General features: G+C 51.0%; 2 protein-coding genes across 2 annotated transcripts; both read left to right on the top strand.

The window, feature by feature from the left end:
• The first annotated feature begins 4,679 nt into the window (after nt 1-4,679).
• On the top strand, nt 4,680-11,176 carry LOC119113458 (uncharacterized). The gene is made up of 4 exons (XM_037237770.1): nt 4,680-4,765; nt 10,363-10,496; nt 10,759-10,910; nt 11,143-11,176. The coding sequence occupies exons 1-4, from the start codon at nt 4,750-4,752 to the stop codon at nt 11,174-11,176; spliced, it is 336 nt and encodes a 111-aa protein (XP_037093665.1). The 5' UTR covers nt 4,680-4,749.
• Nucleotides 11,125-13,173, top strand: LOC119113334 (uncharacterized). Its single transcript, XM_037237650.1, has 2 exons — nt 11,125-11,795; nt 12,406-13,173. The coding sequence occupies exons 1-2, from the start codon at nt 11,233-11,235 to the stop codon at nt 12,653-12,655; spliced, it is 813 nt and encodes a 270-aa protein (XP_037093545.1). The 5' UTR covers nt 11,125-11,232; the 3' UTR covers nt 12,656-13,173.
• Nucleotides 13,174-16,015: the final 2,842 nt, after the last annotated feature.

The following is a 16,015-nucleotide window of genomic DNA, read 5'->3' as shown; positions in this document are numbered from 1 at the left end:
GGAAAAATTAAACATAAATAATTCGAATAAGCTTAGATATCAGACCCAGAGGAACCACAAACATGAAACGTGCACGGACCAAGAGGAACTAAAAACAGGAAACGTGAAGTATGTCCTTCAGGGACGACGATCTTTCAATGAAAGTGCGCGGGAAAGTTCGAGCGCCTAGCCTGCCTGTTACGACAGCATGATGTGGAGTTAGGAACACCTCGAGCATTCTAGACTGATCTTCTTTAACTTAGAATGATCTACTTTAACTCTGCTGCCTTTTCCATCGAGTAATTATCTATGCAATGTATCTGGTGGCGCACCCAGAGCAAATGCACGCAGGAAAAGTTGTGTATCGAATAAATTGCCATTGATGCCAAGGGGTAGACTACATAGGCGAGACAAAACGCCATTTCACATTACGTTTCAACAAGCATCATCCCGGCGCAATGAACAAAGCCAGACATGCCTTTTAGGGAGCATTCCCAACGAAGTCGCCCCGACGTAATTATCACGAGAACCTGCCTCTTTATGGCAACTTTTTCTTAGATGCAAGTGATTGGCCAATTACAAAATCACTCATGCTAAGTGCATCTGAAACAGCAAGTCCATGCTGAATGCCCATACATTTCCATTGAATATTATCGCACCACCACCCTATGATCCCAGTGACATTACCAAGCGGTATATTGGGTGTTACCCTAGCCGTGAAAGTATTGAAAGGTGTTACACCGTGTGGTGGTTTTCCGTGTGGTGGATTTTACCGTGTGAAGTAAAAACCACCGTGTGGTGGTTTTTACTTCAGGTTTTCAAGTTTCGTGTATCATTTTTGAGCGCGCGAATTTTATCGTTTGAAACTGGGCCGTCCTTGGTGAATGATCGGACTTGGTAATGACCCAGGGCAGTAAGCCCGTCTCTAATAACTTCATGTTGTCTAGAACAAGGCTGTGGTGTTGATTAGGTTCTACACTACATTTGCGCACAACCTGCCTCAACAAGGGTCAGTTTCTCGGAAAAAACAAAGCAAAGCACAATCTCACGCCAAATATTAATGCTTTCTATTCTTAAAACCACGCCTTGAGCCAGTTTCCAAAGGCGTCAACTGACCTTTGTTGTAGCTTGTACATTTTGGCGCGGCGTAGATTTGTGGGTCTCGTTTACATGAAAACGACTACCAAACTATAAGTAATACTGCCAGCCATGAACACGTTCCTAACACGTGCCTAACGTGCCTCATGTTTTAAGCTGGTATTACCTCAAAGCTTCCTGCAATGATCAACGTTATATATATATATATATATATATATATATATATATATATATATATATGAAATAGGTTCCCGCACAATAATTTTTTTGTGGGTTAACTGCCGCCTTACTGAGATTGAGGATTGCTGCTGGATCGGTCAGACATGTTTTTAGATCCCGATTGAAATGTTCATCTCGGCGTATCTTTGTTCAGCGAACGGCATCAAAGCTCGTAAAAATTATTTGAACGCTAGTAATAATGTTGTGTGTTGTATAGGATGCGTAAAAACCAAAGTTTTGGCGGTTGCAGCTACATAATTTTAGTTTTTGGCTAATTTGCTGCCACTCCTTTTCAAGATACTTATGCTATGTGCGCGGTTTTGTGTGATGAAGGACGTAACTTTTTCTGAAGAGCTCTTGTTTGGGCAGGCTCAAATGAGCATTGCTACCATTATTAACGAGCTACCACGCTCCATGCTTAAAAGATCGATATTGGCAATATAGAGCGGTATATCAATGGTAAAATCGGTCGATTTTGTGTGCCAAATATGACATATGTGTCAAAGCTCAAAACCAGTCACTTCCAGGAGACGCGACCTCCGAACTTAACAAATGAATGTCACGTTAGCAAATCTCGGCCTGCTGACCTCTAAGGAAAGCCGACCTTTTCAACATAGGATAGCACGTCATCGCTCCACTGTGGTCACCTCCGCTGTCCAAGGGAAATATGCCGGAGTCAAAATCCAGCGGCACGGAGTACGAGAGACCGTGTTGCCCTGGTGCGGCCCGACTGATGCGGAAGGTCGGCTGGCAGCTGCCTTGAGAGTATGTGGGACGTAACCGGCACCCAGTGGTGGCAAGAACCAATTGCATGAACATGGTGGAGAGGATTTTGTGGACCACTGCTGCAATGTGTAATCGAAAGGCCCGTTCTATTGCATAGACCGCAGACAATATTTACCCCTCGTACTCGCTCCATGACGAACAGCCACCGACAGAAACCGCAGACGCAATGAATTCCATGTCACAACGGGGCTGTGCAATTATATATTACGACGGTACTGTCATATTGCATGATACTACGGTGTTGTCAGGTTAGATACGACAACGGTGCTGAAATATTACGGCGTGCAGGCGATTAGGCACAGCTGCGGTATTTCAAGCTATGCTGTTATTTTACATGCTGACAAATTGTTTGCCACCAAGCATATGTAGAATGATCTGTGGGACGATTGGCCCTCTTACCATAGAGTCCCGCTAACCTGCTGGTTCTCCCAAGGAAATTAGCTGGTGTAGCGTGGAGAGCCGTCCTACAGCACAAACAAAATTTGTGACAGCAGCTCGTGATTTTTTCTCACAAATGACAGCAACCCAAAATTTCGCGGAATTTCCACTCGGAAATTGGAAATATGTGATGCCACTGGCGACCTAAGTAACTACAAAACGCATTTTGTGAGCAGTAAGATCTAAGGACACCGATAAGACCGGGCCAGCGGAATCGGTAAACCCGTTCCACAGATAGCGTAACATGGAGCAAGTATGACGCCGGTAACTCTCATGTGGGCATAAAAATATCCCAGACAGCGCTCCAGTCGGTCATACCGAAGCAGCAGCGCTGCTCCGGTCAGAAACCGCTGCAATTTATTTCAATCGCGTCTCGGTCAAAAGCAGCCATTCCGCCATTGATTTACACAAGGATTGCACCGCTAATGGAAGCGGTAAACAATGGAGACGGATGATGCGAACGGTAGCGGGCAGCCTGTTTGCGTGCTCAGTTTGATCCGCCTGCTTAATGACGACGATCAATCACTGAGCGTGGGGCGTCGAAGCAAGCGGTCTGCTGTTTTTCGCCGAGTTTTCCCAAGGCGTTGTGGGGAACCGGGGTCACCTCTGCGAAGGAGACTGGATGATAGCGAGAGTTGCCATTGCTACGCACCGGCGTGATTTACAGTCCTGTAGCATATATGAGATGCTGTCCGTAGAGTTAGTGTACAGCTCTATCTATCACTGTCTGCGATGCTGTCCGTGGCGTTAGCATCGAGCAAATTCAACTGATCACCGTCGGCGATGCTGTCCGAAGAGTTAGCGTCCAGCTCAACTTATCACCTCCTGCGAGGCTTCCCGCAGAGTTAGTGTCCAGCTCAACTGATCGCCGTCTGCGATGATGTCTGCAGAGTTAGTGCCCAGCTCTACTGATCACCGTCGGCGGTGCTGTCCGCAGATGTGCCATGTGTCTATGGAGACAGTGTCCAGCTCAACCGATCACCGTCTGCGATGTTGTCCACAGAGTTAGTGTCCAGCTCTACTCATCACCGTCTTCGATGCTGTCCGCAGATGTGCCATGCGTCTGTGGAGCCAGGGCCCAGCTCAACTGACCACTGTGCTCAAAGCAATGCTGGATTCCGCCGCTCAGACCACGGCGCTCTGAACCTCCCTGACCTCACGTGCGCAACCACCACTGCAGCCGGCGGGGTCTGGCATCCGGTAAGTATTTTGACCATCTAAAGTGACACTCAGTCGGCTGGCCGATCGCCGCCGATCGTCGCGGTGCGCCATGAGGGCTAGCCACAAACAACTGCTTAAACAACTAGATCATTCGGCAGCAGGCATGTGCCTTAGGCCCATAAGAAGACTCTAGGATATAATGTCATGATCCTATAAAGATGAAACCCTATGAAATCCCGGGTCCGCTCTTGTGACCCAGGAACATGTCTGCCAAGCAGACAGGGCAACTGGAAGTGACGAGAGCCGGGACGAGCATCAGAAACCGTGGGCTGCGTCACAAAACTGAGAACTGGTTGAACCGCCAGCCAGCCGCGAGGGACAAGCCAAGGTAGGTGTTGCGGTTTATGGCATGTCTTATTCACCATCGTTCCCGGAATGATCAGCTGAGTTGAGTGTCTCTTACTGTGGGAGTTTGTGACTTGTGATCCCGTTCAATCGGAATCGATTGGTCTATTTGGCGTCTTGATCCGGTCTGTTGGTCCGGTCCGTTGGTCCGGTCTGTTAGTCCGGCCTGTTGGTCCGGTCTGTTGGTCTGGTCTGTTGGTGCGGACTGTTGGTCAGATCTGTTGGCTCGGTCTATTGGTCCGGTCTGTTGGTCAGGCCTGTTGGTCTGGTCTGTTTATGCGCTATATTGGTCTGGTCTGTTGGTCCGGTCTGTGGGGTCCGGTCTGTTTATGCGCTCTATTGGTCGGTCTGTAGGTCCGGCCTGTTGGTCAGCTCTGTTGGCTCGGTCTATTGGTTCGGTCTGTTGGTCAGGCCTGTTGGTCTGGTCTGTTTATGCGCTCTGTTGGTCCGGTCTGTTGCTCTGGTCTGTTGGTCCGGCCAGGGCACCCACCGCAGCGCAGCAGCAAGCGCAGTGACGCGGAGCCGGATGGACGGCGGCGGCGGTGTCGGCGGTTCCGGGCGCGCGCTGCAGATAGCGCCGGCATGACGCCCTCCCCGCTCCGACCTCCGTCGGACCCCAGTTCCAGACGAGTGCAGTGACTGACCAGACCCCGCCACCCAGGCATGACCACAATGTCAGGTGAGAACAGAACGCGCGCCAAACTGACCGCTTAGCACAGTCCGTTTGGCGCGCGTCGCATCTGAATGGGGGACCTTGCCATGCGTGATAATTCAAGAGCAAGGGAATATTAGAGACATGCCTGCAGCTGCTTTAGATGGGAGCGGCATATGATGCCAAACGCCCTGGCGTCAACGGCTGCCGGTTATTCCGCTAACTTCATGTGTGCAGAGGTAAAAAAAGACATAACGCTGCATATAAAGAAATTCCTGCATGCGTATAGAAGCCATACTTCTTTCCTTAGAAGCCGTCTTACTTTCGGCTGGAAGCGTAGAGTGGTCCACGGCCACGCTCGACAGTGAAAAGCTTCTTGGTCTTCGCTGATGTGTTCCTGCCCGGTTGACCCGCCGGGACGCGCCGGCAGATGTCGGGCCGCGCCCGGCGCCGTGCGGCCCGTTGCCTGAGGTGCCGGTCCACCGACCGGCCAGGGGTACCAGGGCCTTGTAAAGCTATCATTGGCTAGCGGGCGGCGAGAGAGGTTTTGTTACGTGTGTGTCTAAGGGTACAGTCGCCCTCATCGACTCTGTCGGAGTACACGTCCGCTCGACTGGAGTCCCTCGAGAGCACAGCATTGTGCAGCCGATAGGATGGAACGATGGCGCTAGCTGCTCCGAGCACCTCCTAGCTGCTGTTCGGAGCACCTCCTAGCTGCTCTTCGGAGCACCTCCTAGCTAGCTGTTCAGAGCACCTCCTAGCTGCTGTTCGGAGCACCTCCTAGCTGTTGTTCGGAGCACCTCCTAGCTGCTGTTCGGAGCACATCCAAGCTGCTGTTCGGAGCACCTCCTAGCTGCTGTTCGGAGCACCCCTTAGCTAGCTGTTCGGAGCACCCCCCAGTTAGCTGTTCGGAGCACCTTCTAGCTAGCTGTTTGGAGCACCTCCTAGCTGGCTGTTCAGTGCACCTCCTAGCCGCTGTTCGGAGCACCTCCTAGCTGCTGTTCGGAGCACCCCTTAGGTGCTCTTCGGAGCACCTCCTAGCTAGCTGTTCGGAGCACCTCCTAGCTGCTGTTCGGAGCACCTCCTAGCTGCTGTTCGGAGCACATCCAAGCTGCTGTTCGGAGCACCTCCTAGCTGCTGTTCGGAGCACCCCTTAGCTAGCGTTCGGAGCCCTTCCTAGCTATCTGTTCAGCGCACCTCCCAGCTAGCTGTTCAGAGCACCTCCTAGCTGGCTGTTTGGAGCACCTCCTAGCTAGCTGTTCAGAGCACCTCCTAGCCAGCTGTTCGGAGCACCTCGTAGCTAGCTGTTCAGAGCACCTCCTAGCTAGCTGTTCAGAGCACCTCCTTACTAGCTGCTCGGAGCGCCTCCAGCTACAACCCACCAGCACGCAGTACCTCAGTGCGTGGATGCTGCGGTGGGTCGACCCACATATACTACAAGCTGTGTCCAGCTTTTGGCAAGGTCTGCAACAACTGTGGCGTCAAGGGTCACTACAGCAACATGTGTCGCAAGAAGTTCGAGACGCCCAGTTCGAGGTTCGGAGGCCCATCTTCTCCTGCGCTCGCGCCCCGAGCAGTGACACCCATCTGTGTCAGGTGCTCCACTCTGCGCACGTCTCGGCAGCCCGTCCTCACCCTCGAGCGCCTTTACTCCCGGTGATCCCGGGGACCCAGTTCAGGCAAGCAAAACAAGATGTCCAAGTGATTCGCGATAGCGGCATCTTGGGACCAGTCATTCTGCACAATATTGGCATGCGAGAACATCAGCTCACATTTTCGGCACCGCGAGACGTGGTAGCTGCAAACGGTCAACCCATGTTACGCGTCGGCTCCTTCCGTGGCAGATCACTCTCCAGCACAGGTCAACTCACGAGACAGTCCACGTCTGCCGTGATGCTCGGGGCATGCTCCTCTCCTGGTACGCATCCAACAGTACGGGTATTTTGCCTGATCCTTACCCTCAGCCCTGTCCGCCGTATCCCATGGAAGAACGGACAATAGAGGCATGAGCATCTAAACAACGTGGAACGAGCCTGCTGTTGGTATCCGTAGCCGATCAAACGTCTCTTCGCGACAAAGCAAGAATGTGAAGGGACCTCGTGGAAGAGTTCGCTGATGTGTTCTCCGAATATGGTTCCGTTCAGGCTGTGGTTGGTGAGCCCATGAAGATTCATCTGTAGCAGCAAGTGCAGCCCTTGCCATCGGGGATGCAAGAAGCATCCCTTTCGCCGGGATGCCACAAGCCAAGAAAGGCTTGACAGTGTGGTTCAGATGGGCCTTATCGAAGCGGTTGGTGATGAGCCATCAGAATGGTGCCAGCCACTGGCGATCGTTCCCAAAGGGCCGGGAGATCCTCGTGTCTGTGTCGACTTCACCAAGCTGAACCCCTTCGTCGAGCGACCACTCGTCACACCGAAGGATACAGCGTCAGCAATACCTCCTGAGTGCCGTTTTTCACGTCCGCTAAGCGGCGTCGGATTTCTAGCAACTCCCGTTGGACGCAGACGTCGGCATCTCACTACTTTCATCAACCCATGAGATCGCTTTTGTTTTCTCAGGGGGCCCATGGGCCTCGTTTCAACCGGGGACGAGTTCTGTCGCAGGGGAGACATCGCTGTCGAAGGTTAAAACGGCATCATTTAGATGGTTGACGACATGCTGGTCTTCGAAGAGAATTTTGAAGCTCACATGAAGTAGGTCCGAGCCCTTCTGCAGCACTGCCGGGAGCACGAGATCACCTTGAAGATGGAGAAGTTCGTCTTCGCAGAAGCAGGAAAAGACTACTGCAGGCATCAAGTAACCCAGCGAGGCGTCAAAGCAAACCAATCCAATGTGAGAGCTATCGCTTGTTTCCCAGCGACCTCCAACATCACTGAATTGCTTTTCTTCGTGGGAATAGTTCAGCAGCTGTCGGATTTCAGCTATGACATCGCGTTTACTGCATAGCCTCTGCGGGATCTATTGAAGGCGAAATAATTCTTTCAGACACCAGAGCGCGATGCCGCCTACAACGTCGTGAAGCCAGCGATGTCTTCAACGCCAGCACCGGTCCAATTCAACCAAACACTGCTAACCGTGTTACAGACCGATGTTGCTCGCCTCAGTGGACTAGGCTTCGCACTACTACAGCAACATAAAGACTGCTGGCGAATTGTCAAGTGAAGATATCGGTTTCTTACGAACACAGAGACTCGATGCTCCATCATCGAACTGGAACTGTTGGCTGCAGTGTGGAAACTATCCAAGTGCCATATATACGTTCCCGGCCTGTCTGGTTTCATTTTTACATTTACAGGATAACAAGCCCTTTGTGCTGAACCTGAGCTGCTACACCCTCGACGCGGTGGAGAATCCTCGACCCCATTGGCTCAAGAGGAAGATGTCGCTGTTCACTTTCACAGCGTTGTGGAGGAAAGGGAAGGAACGCGCTAACCCGGGCGCTCTATCTAGAGCACCTGTGAATGATCCCACAGCGGAAGATGCCGCACTGATGCACCAAGCGGAACTACACGCACGTCATGTGACGGGCACGCTGTTCTCCGGTGACGAAGAGGTGCCAGAGCATGTCAAGGACGTTCGATTGGAGGACCTCACCAGAATATCATCTAGCGACGCTGATGATGTCATCAGATGATATCATCAGATGATATCATCAGAATATCGTCACCAACGGCTGCTCTGTCACGTCAAGGAGCTGGCCGTCATCCAAGCAACGTCTGGAGATCGATCTGCAGCCCCACTGGGCGATCTGCGGAGACCTCTCTGCCGTGGACAGCCTTGTGCCGGAAGGCCCCAGGATCATCGTGCCGCTTGCTGCTTGACTTCAAACTCTTGGCAGCCTCCACGCGGCTCGTGAAGGAACTGAGCGAATGAAGTGATGCACCAAGCAGACTGTCTGGTGGCCAGACCTAGATTCAGACATCGAGAAGTTGGTCGACAGCTGCGAGGTTCGCTGGCTGCACCGCCCGAGGCAAGTCAAGGAGCCGCTGATGACCGGCTCTCCATCTCCTCGCATCTTTGAGGACGTTTCGGCAGACCTGCTCTCTCACGCTGGCCGTCATTTTCTAGTTTGCGTGGCAGACTCTCAGGATGATCAATCGTTTTTGTCCTTCCCGGAGGAGACACTCGAGCCGGCCGGCTGAAGCCGTGAGAAAAGCATTCGTCGATTTCGGCGTTCCAGTCCGTTTCCGCTCCGATGGTGGTGCTCAGTTGCCTAGCCATGACTTCAGGAGCTTCCGCAACGTTTGGAAGTGAGGCTGCAACAACCAACGCCCCATTACACGCAGTCAAATGGACACGCTGAAGCTGCAGTCACGACCATCAAGGCGCTCATCTAAAACACGTGCCAAAGTGGAGAGCTCAACATTGATGTTTTCGATGAAGACCTTCTGAAGCTTCGGAACACAACCGGGCTGATGGCCGCTCCCTGCCTAAGGTCGTTTACGTCATCGTTTACGTCAGGTCATTTAAGTTTACGTCATCATCTTATCTACCACGTTCCTGTAGGTCACCATGCTTTCTCCCGTGGGCGGCAGACCGCTGCAGCTGTGATTCCAAAGCAGCAGCACCGAAGACCACAGCTGATGAACAATACAAAAGGACTGCCGTATCTCTGCCACCTCTGAAGGTCGGTACAGAGATTCACGTACAAGATCTCCATAACAAGCTGTGGGATAGCGTAGCAACAGTCATCGGGGGTGGTCGCAAACGTGACTACAGCATCAAGATGTCCAGCGGAAATTCTCTTGAGAAATCGTCGTTTTCTCCGCCCGATTCTGCAGAGACCTGATCAAGCCCAACAACGGCCGACTCCTCCACCTTGCCGACCTGCCCCCTTTCCCCCCCTCCCTCCCCAAGGGCGGCGTTAGGCGCAGTAAATGCAGCAGGCGGCGACCAGACCACCTCCAGCTGTAACGGCCTCATCAATTTGGTAGCCGCGGAGGGAGGTCGACGTGTTCCTGCAGGCTGGCCTGCCGGTAGGCGCCGGCAGCCCCCAGGCCGGGACTCGGTGCCGTGAGGCCTGTTGTCTGAGGTGCCGGTCGGTCGACCGCACCAGGGGTACCAGGACTGTGTAAAACTTTGCTATTGCCTAGTGAGTGGTGAGTTACGTTGTTAGCGAGTGGGGAGTATGTCGTAGTGGTGAGTTATGTTGTTCGGAGTTATGTTGCGTGTGTCTAACTGTAAGGGCGCAGTTGCCCTCATCGACTCTGTGGGAATACACCTCTACTCAACTGATATCTCTCGAGGGCACAACAACCGCCGCGACGAAGGTCACAAAGCTGAGGTTTTGGTGATAGTTCAGCCAAATTCCTACATAACAGATATCTTCAAGTCGGGAGATGCAAAGAAACGCGATTTTTGAGCGTGCAGGTCATTCTGGCCTTCGCTTTCTTACCATACTGGATGCTTTGAACAAGTGGTTCTGGGGTATTTCGCCATGATCTTTTGTTGGGGGCGGGGGGGGGGGGAACGAAACGTGATCCCATTTCAGCTTCGCATGTCTTTATTATTACAAGGTGAAAATAAATCCGTTTCCTAAAAGATGTCCACTGGTAGACCCCGCGTTCGACAACTCCACTCAATGATGTCCATGCTACGTGTGACCTCCGAACGGTGCCGTTCAGGCGCGCCATCAGCGAATCAGCTGCCTCCGCTGATCCTGCTGCTGCTGCTGACAACCGTGATTGGACAGAATAGGATCAGAATTGAAAACCAAACGATAACCGGCCTTGGACGGGGCATGTTCGACATCCAACAGGTGAGAGGCTTGCGTCTTTACTCCAACATCAAACTGATATGCTTTTCGTGCACTGAGTTGACTATCAACCGCTCATCGTGCTGCCGGCTTTAGCTCACACATACAGCATGGTCTACAGCATGCCGTTAAAATTGGTGGCACTTGGATGCAACTTGCAACTAGAGCTGAGCAGTATATTTGCTTCGGTTTTGTCACATCTGTATGTTCCATTGGGAGCCATGATTACTGCCGGGTCACCAGCTGTGTTACTGACCATTTCCAGGCCATCTGGATTCAGATTATCAACAGCGACATTCAAGTTGTCGAGGAGGACACGTTTCTGTCCCGCCCGGGCGTGAACGACGCGACTCTGGAAGTCTTAAACACCACCGTACGCCACTGGAAAGCGAATGACATGAGTTCATTCTCAAAAGTGTATCTCCGCGGGACCACAATCTCAGAACTGCACGCGAAGGGCATGCACAGAACACAAAGCGAAGGGGGCGGGGGATATCCCGCCATGGAGGTCGAGTTTGACGCCATTACAGTCGGCAAGTTGCACAGCAATGCAATAAATCTTGGTGACGTAAATGGCTCGCTCAGCATGCAAAGCTGTATAATCGAAAATATGTACCCCAATGCACTGCGTGCGCCTGCTTCGCTCAAGCTGTATGTACATGGAAACACTTTCGACACCATAAGCACTGGAGCTTTCGCAAACGTTTGCAGTTGTTGGCTATGGTTTATCGAGAACACAATGTCCAATGTAGCGCCCCGATCGTTGTACTTCGGCTCTGCCACTTGCCAGCATCAGTGCTACCGAAATCGGCCCTCAGCCGCCTTAAACACAATCAAGAAAAACGTGCTGACTTGCGGACCACAGCTGGACTGGCTGCGCGCAACCAGCCACGACTCGCTCACAGAGCCCACACAAGCAGAATCATACCAAACCTTTCGTAACACCTCCTTCTGCGCGGGAGCCGCGCCTCGGACACCGGTGTGGCAGTACCTGCAAACATCCAGTGGTGAGGAGCCAGGGCTGGAGAGCACACAGGAAAACGGCGGCGGCCCGCCCTGGTCTCTCCTGGTGGCCGTCGCTGCTGGGAGTGCCGCCGCTACCGCCGCGGTCACTGTCGTCGTCACCCGGCTGTGCATCAGACGCAAGCAGCGAAGGCATCTAGCTCAGGTGGAGAATCTGCGAGTGGTGGCAGCCGGCCTCGACAGACACGACGCGGAGCGCGGCGTCAAGCAGCACCCCGCGCAGCCAGATCTGCAGGAGGCTGAAACCGGAGGAGGCAACCTGTATGCTAGCCTGGATGGGTGAGTGGACGAACAGTGTCGGCCTACCACGAGCCATCGGCGGAGTTGTCAAATGCCGCCAGTCGTCCGTGCCGACCGTAGGTCGCTGCGCAGTGCTCCTTAAACCCGCCGCTGCTCAGTAACCGGAAAAGTTGTAGTCACGTTTTGGTTGTCACTAAGTACGTGCAAAGAATGCCCAAGGGACCACCAAAAATTTGGGAGCGACTGCACGACATGCTGGAGAGATATTCTCAACAAAGCCGGCGTGGTAGTCGCATTCCGCCTATCAGGTATGGTTATTGAAATCTCTTTCATGAAATCTGGAGGAGGTGTTCAATGTTCGCCTTTTTAGCGCAATTCGCGGGACCTGTGGCGTCAATAACCACGCGCCAGATACGAACGGGCCATTTCGTGAGCTTGGTTGATCAGAGTCACCGATTCCCATTTAACTTTTACGTCGATCCGACGGCTAGATCTGACTTACCAGATTATATGAACACCGCTGGCAGTCACAGACGTCGAAGTCCCCTTAGCGGTAGCGAATTAATGCCTTCTCAAACTATGTTTGAAAAAAAAAATATACTTTACAGCAGCGGTATTCATATGCAAATGCCCATTTCTGTTTTGACAGGCGTCTCGACCGACGTTTTAAAGACCTGACGGATGTCCGATTCAGCGGAGTCTGCTCGAACCTGTACGCCGACCCCTGCGGGCAACATGCGGGCCTGTACGCGATGCCCTGCACGCAGCACCAGTATGAAAACGTGCAAAACATCGCCGCTCGTCAACCTCAAGCCGAGAGCGGTCCGAGTGCTGCGGAGGAGCAGCATCAGTACGTCAACCTGGACGACCTTGACCTGGCCCAGGAAGGTCGTGGCTAGTCGGTGTGCTCGGTGCTGACGGTGCTGGCGGCACTCAGCTCAACGGAATCATCCGGCGTGTTTGACCGCTGTGATATGTGAGCGTGGTCGGTTGTTTCGATTGTGTGCAAGAGGACGTAGTAAAGCGGGGCAGTGGCAAAGTGGAGAAAAGCTTGACACGAATAATGCCATTTTCAGTGTCACGCTTGCGGAAGCTAATGCTCAGGAGAAAGTTATTGAAGTTCGCACTAGTACCTTGACTTGTCTGTAATGACGACTGTGCGTTAGGACGTGTCCACATGGAAAGGATTTCCTGAGGCGGAACGGGAACCGGCGGGCGCGAGTGACTGTACCCAACGAGCTCAGCGAACGCTCGAACGACATCGCATCATGCGTTTTGGTTGATGTTATTGCCAAGCTCCGTGTGTGCGTGTGTGCGCATTTGCGAGTGCGCATGCGAGTGAGCACGTTTGTTAAACTGCACGCGTATCCAGAATAGCCACATTGTGCAGGTTATACGAATACATGATTGGTTAATTGGGTCATAGAATTTGTGTGTCTTGAAACGTGGTAGACTGGTAGCACTAGTAGACAGAAAGCTGCATGGTTTCATGGCGTGCTTTCGGTTTCCCACCGTTATCCAACTCCCCCCCCTCCCCGTTCTTTAAATGAGTTAATGCTTTGATGTTTTCGCACTGATGAAAGCTGCTGGCTGATGTATTTACGATAAAACAACAGAATATCTGAAATGCCAGTCATTTTTCATTCACCGTCAACTTTAAGGAAAATCTTTGGGGGCACACGAAATCAAAGTCGCTCGTCGGGGTAGTGGGATAAAACACCAATGAGAAAATGGTAGTGAGATAAATATGTAAAAAAACAGATAAATAAAAGGTTGATGAGCCTCAATTGCGAGAGTAGTGTTGGTAATGGAGACAAAACAAAATAAGCATTCGAAAATTGAAGTAAAATGTTTTGGTTTTCCGTCGGTGCGGGAAACCTCTCGCACCGTTTTCAAGGAAGACCATGAAAGACGAAGCAACGTAGCGTTTGTATAATTTCCACAGTTCTCGGACAGCTTAGTAACAATTTATTCATGTCGTGTCGCAGCCAAGCAGTACTATAAATCATTGTACATTGAAACAAACCCTATACAAAAACAATTATTGAAGGATGTATCATGAAAGGTTAACATGAACATATTACACAAAACGAATTACCTGACATACCAATATATCGTTCTTCATTGTCCAGAGCGAACATAGAAAAGACACGCAACATTCTAACGCTTCACTTGAGAAGCAATGCGGAAGGTGTTGCTAACTGACTGCAACAGCAAACAGCTGTGAGTCAAAGCAGGTACAACTAGGAAGCCCGGGCGATGCGTTTTACTGGGAGTAATTTTGCGAATCTGCGCCACACACGTGCTCTAGAGTTTGAAACACTACCTTATCTAAGTCGTTTTCAACAGCATGAAAATGATATACTTAGTAGCAATTCGGTACTGCTCACAGCCAGACGCATCTCAAATTGCACTGGAAGAACTCAGTATGACATATGTTCCAGTAAACCGTGTATGGGTCTCAGTTTCTAGAATCACTCAAAGTGCAGCCTGTCTGGATGAATGATGGTCGGAGATCATTTACCCAAACAGGTGAATTGTTCTTATTTTTCCATCAGATGGAGGAAAAAGAGCAATCAATACAAAAATCAAAGGAGCCGTCAATCTTCCAGAAACATGCGTAAGTCATGTGCATTGACATGATTGAGAGTAAACCTTTGAAAGTCGGATGAATAAAAAAACATATTGCTATAACTCGTTCTTGCACTTGCAGAAATCAGCGATTTTTGGAGGACTTGGCTGCCCGGTATTTAGTCACATAGTTCGCAACCAACTATTTGTCGGCTTGGCCAACTTTTGAACTTGCTTGAATGTGACGTTACTAGCTATGATCATCTCTTGGCCCTAACACACTGTCATCGTATTGTACGAATAAATATTGTTCAGCCATCTCCTCGTTTTGTGACCAAAATGGTCCATGAGATGCTGAAATACCTCCGACAAGCTATCTTGTGGTGTTTCCTTCCAGAAAACTCAACATGAAAAGTGGGTGCAAGCAAGAAGCTTAATATCAAAAATAGACCTACATATGTTCACAGTAGTGTAAACAAGAACGTCGAATTTTGACATATAACCATCTCGGGCTAGTGGCAACAGCACAGCTGAGGAACCGAAGTGCTTCAGTGAACCAAAGTGCCTGAAAGTGTTAGGTGAGAGACTCAGTGGTTAAAGCCGTTTGGTCAATGTTCAAGGACTTACCTTTAACTCCATCACTTGGAATTTCATGGCTTTGCTTTCTGCTATGAGTGGCGATGATGGTGGACTGAAAGAAGTGATTAGTTCAAGTATCGACAAATAACCAATTATTGCGGGGCAGAGAAGCAAATTAAGTCGTCTTTGAAAAAAGAATAACAGACTCAGCCATTTCAGTCTGCACTTTTAAAGCTTCAGTCGCCGCTGTTCACACCACCATACCGCTTGATTGCACCCTTGCTCTGAGGAAGGTCTTCAGGATGTGAAACAAGCTATCATTTGGCAATGCACTGCCGTCCAATCGTGTCAAGTTCTCAACAGAGAGTGGAGAAAAATGTTCACAGGCCAGGGACTGAAAAGAGCGGGCGAACATGCAAACCAGCGTGGTCGAGGCCGGCAAGAGCGGTACACGTGAGACGGGAGCGTGTCAATCGCGATGAACGAGCAGTGTGACCGCGGCGTTACGGCGCCCCTGACATTCACGACTGACTGAAAAGGAAAATGCTGTTGAAATTTGCCGTGGCGTAGCCCGGCGGGTCGTCAATGAATCCATCGTGCTCTGTTCTCTGTCGACACCACATTCTTTGTGTTTGTGGAGAGAGAAAAAGAATGATGAACATGGTCGTAGGCAGCGATTGTTAGAAACGGTATATGCCAAGGAGACGCGCAGATTTTTTGGTTCTAGAAAGGGAGAGAGAGGGAGAGAGGAGAGAGAGAGAGAGAGAGAGAGAGAGAGAGAGAGAGAGAGAGAGAGAGAGAGAGAGAGAGAAGAGAGAGAGAGAGAGAGAGAGAGAGAGAGGAGAGAGAGAGAGAGATAGAGAGAAGGGAGAGAGAAAGAGAGGAGAGAGAAGAGAGAGAAAAAGAGAAGAGGGAGAGAAAGAAAGAGAAAAAAGAGAAAAAAGAAAGAGAAGAGAGAAAAGAGAGAGAGAGGAAAAGAAAGAGAGAGGTTAGATAGAGAGGAAAGGGAGCGAGAGAGAAAAGAGAGAGAGGAAGAGAAAGAGAGAGAGCGGAGAGGAGAAAGAGAGAGCGAGAGAGGAAGAGAAAGAGCGAGGAGTGGAGAGAGAAAG

Source organism: Pollicipes pollicipes, unplaced genomic scaffold (assembly GCF_011947565.3).
Source record: "Pollicipes pollicipes isolate AB1234 unplaced genomic scaffold, Ppol_2.1 Scaffold_7262;HRSCAF=8765_pilon_pilon_pilon, whole genome shotgun sequence".
Lineage (NCBI taxonomy): Eukaryota > Metazoa > Arthropoda > Thecostraca > Pollicipedomorpha > Pollicipedidae > Pollicipes > Pollicipes pollicipes.
This window is presented reverse-complemented; position numbering and strand designations above follow the sequence as displayed.

What these genes read in the sequence shown, in the direction of transcription:
- LOC119113458 (XM_037237770.1), top strand. An exon ending in GCATGTTCGACATCCAACAG is followed by an intron (nt 10,497 to 10,758) that starts GTGAGAGGCTTG and finishes GACCATTTCCAG; the next exon opens with GCCATCTGGATTCAGATTAT. An exon ending in ATGAGTTCATTCTCAAAAGT is followed by an intron (nt 10,911 to 11,142) that starts GTATCTCCGCGG and finishes GCTTCGCTCAAG; the next exon opens with CTGTATGTACATGGAAACAC.
- LOC119113334 (XM_037237650.1), top strand. Translation starts at nt 11,233, where the DNA reads ATGTCCAATGTAGCGCCCCGATCGTTGTACTTCGGCTCTGCCACTTGC. An exon ending in CTGTATGCTAGCCTGGATGG is followed by an intron (nt 11,796 to 12,405) that starts GTGAGTGGACGA and finishes CTGTTTTGACAG; the next exon opens with GCGTCTCGACCGACGTTTTA.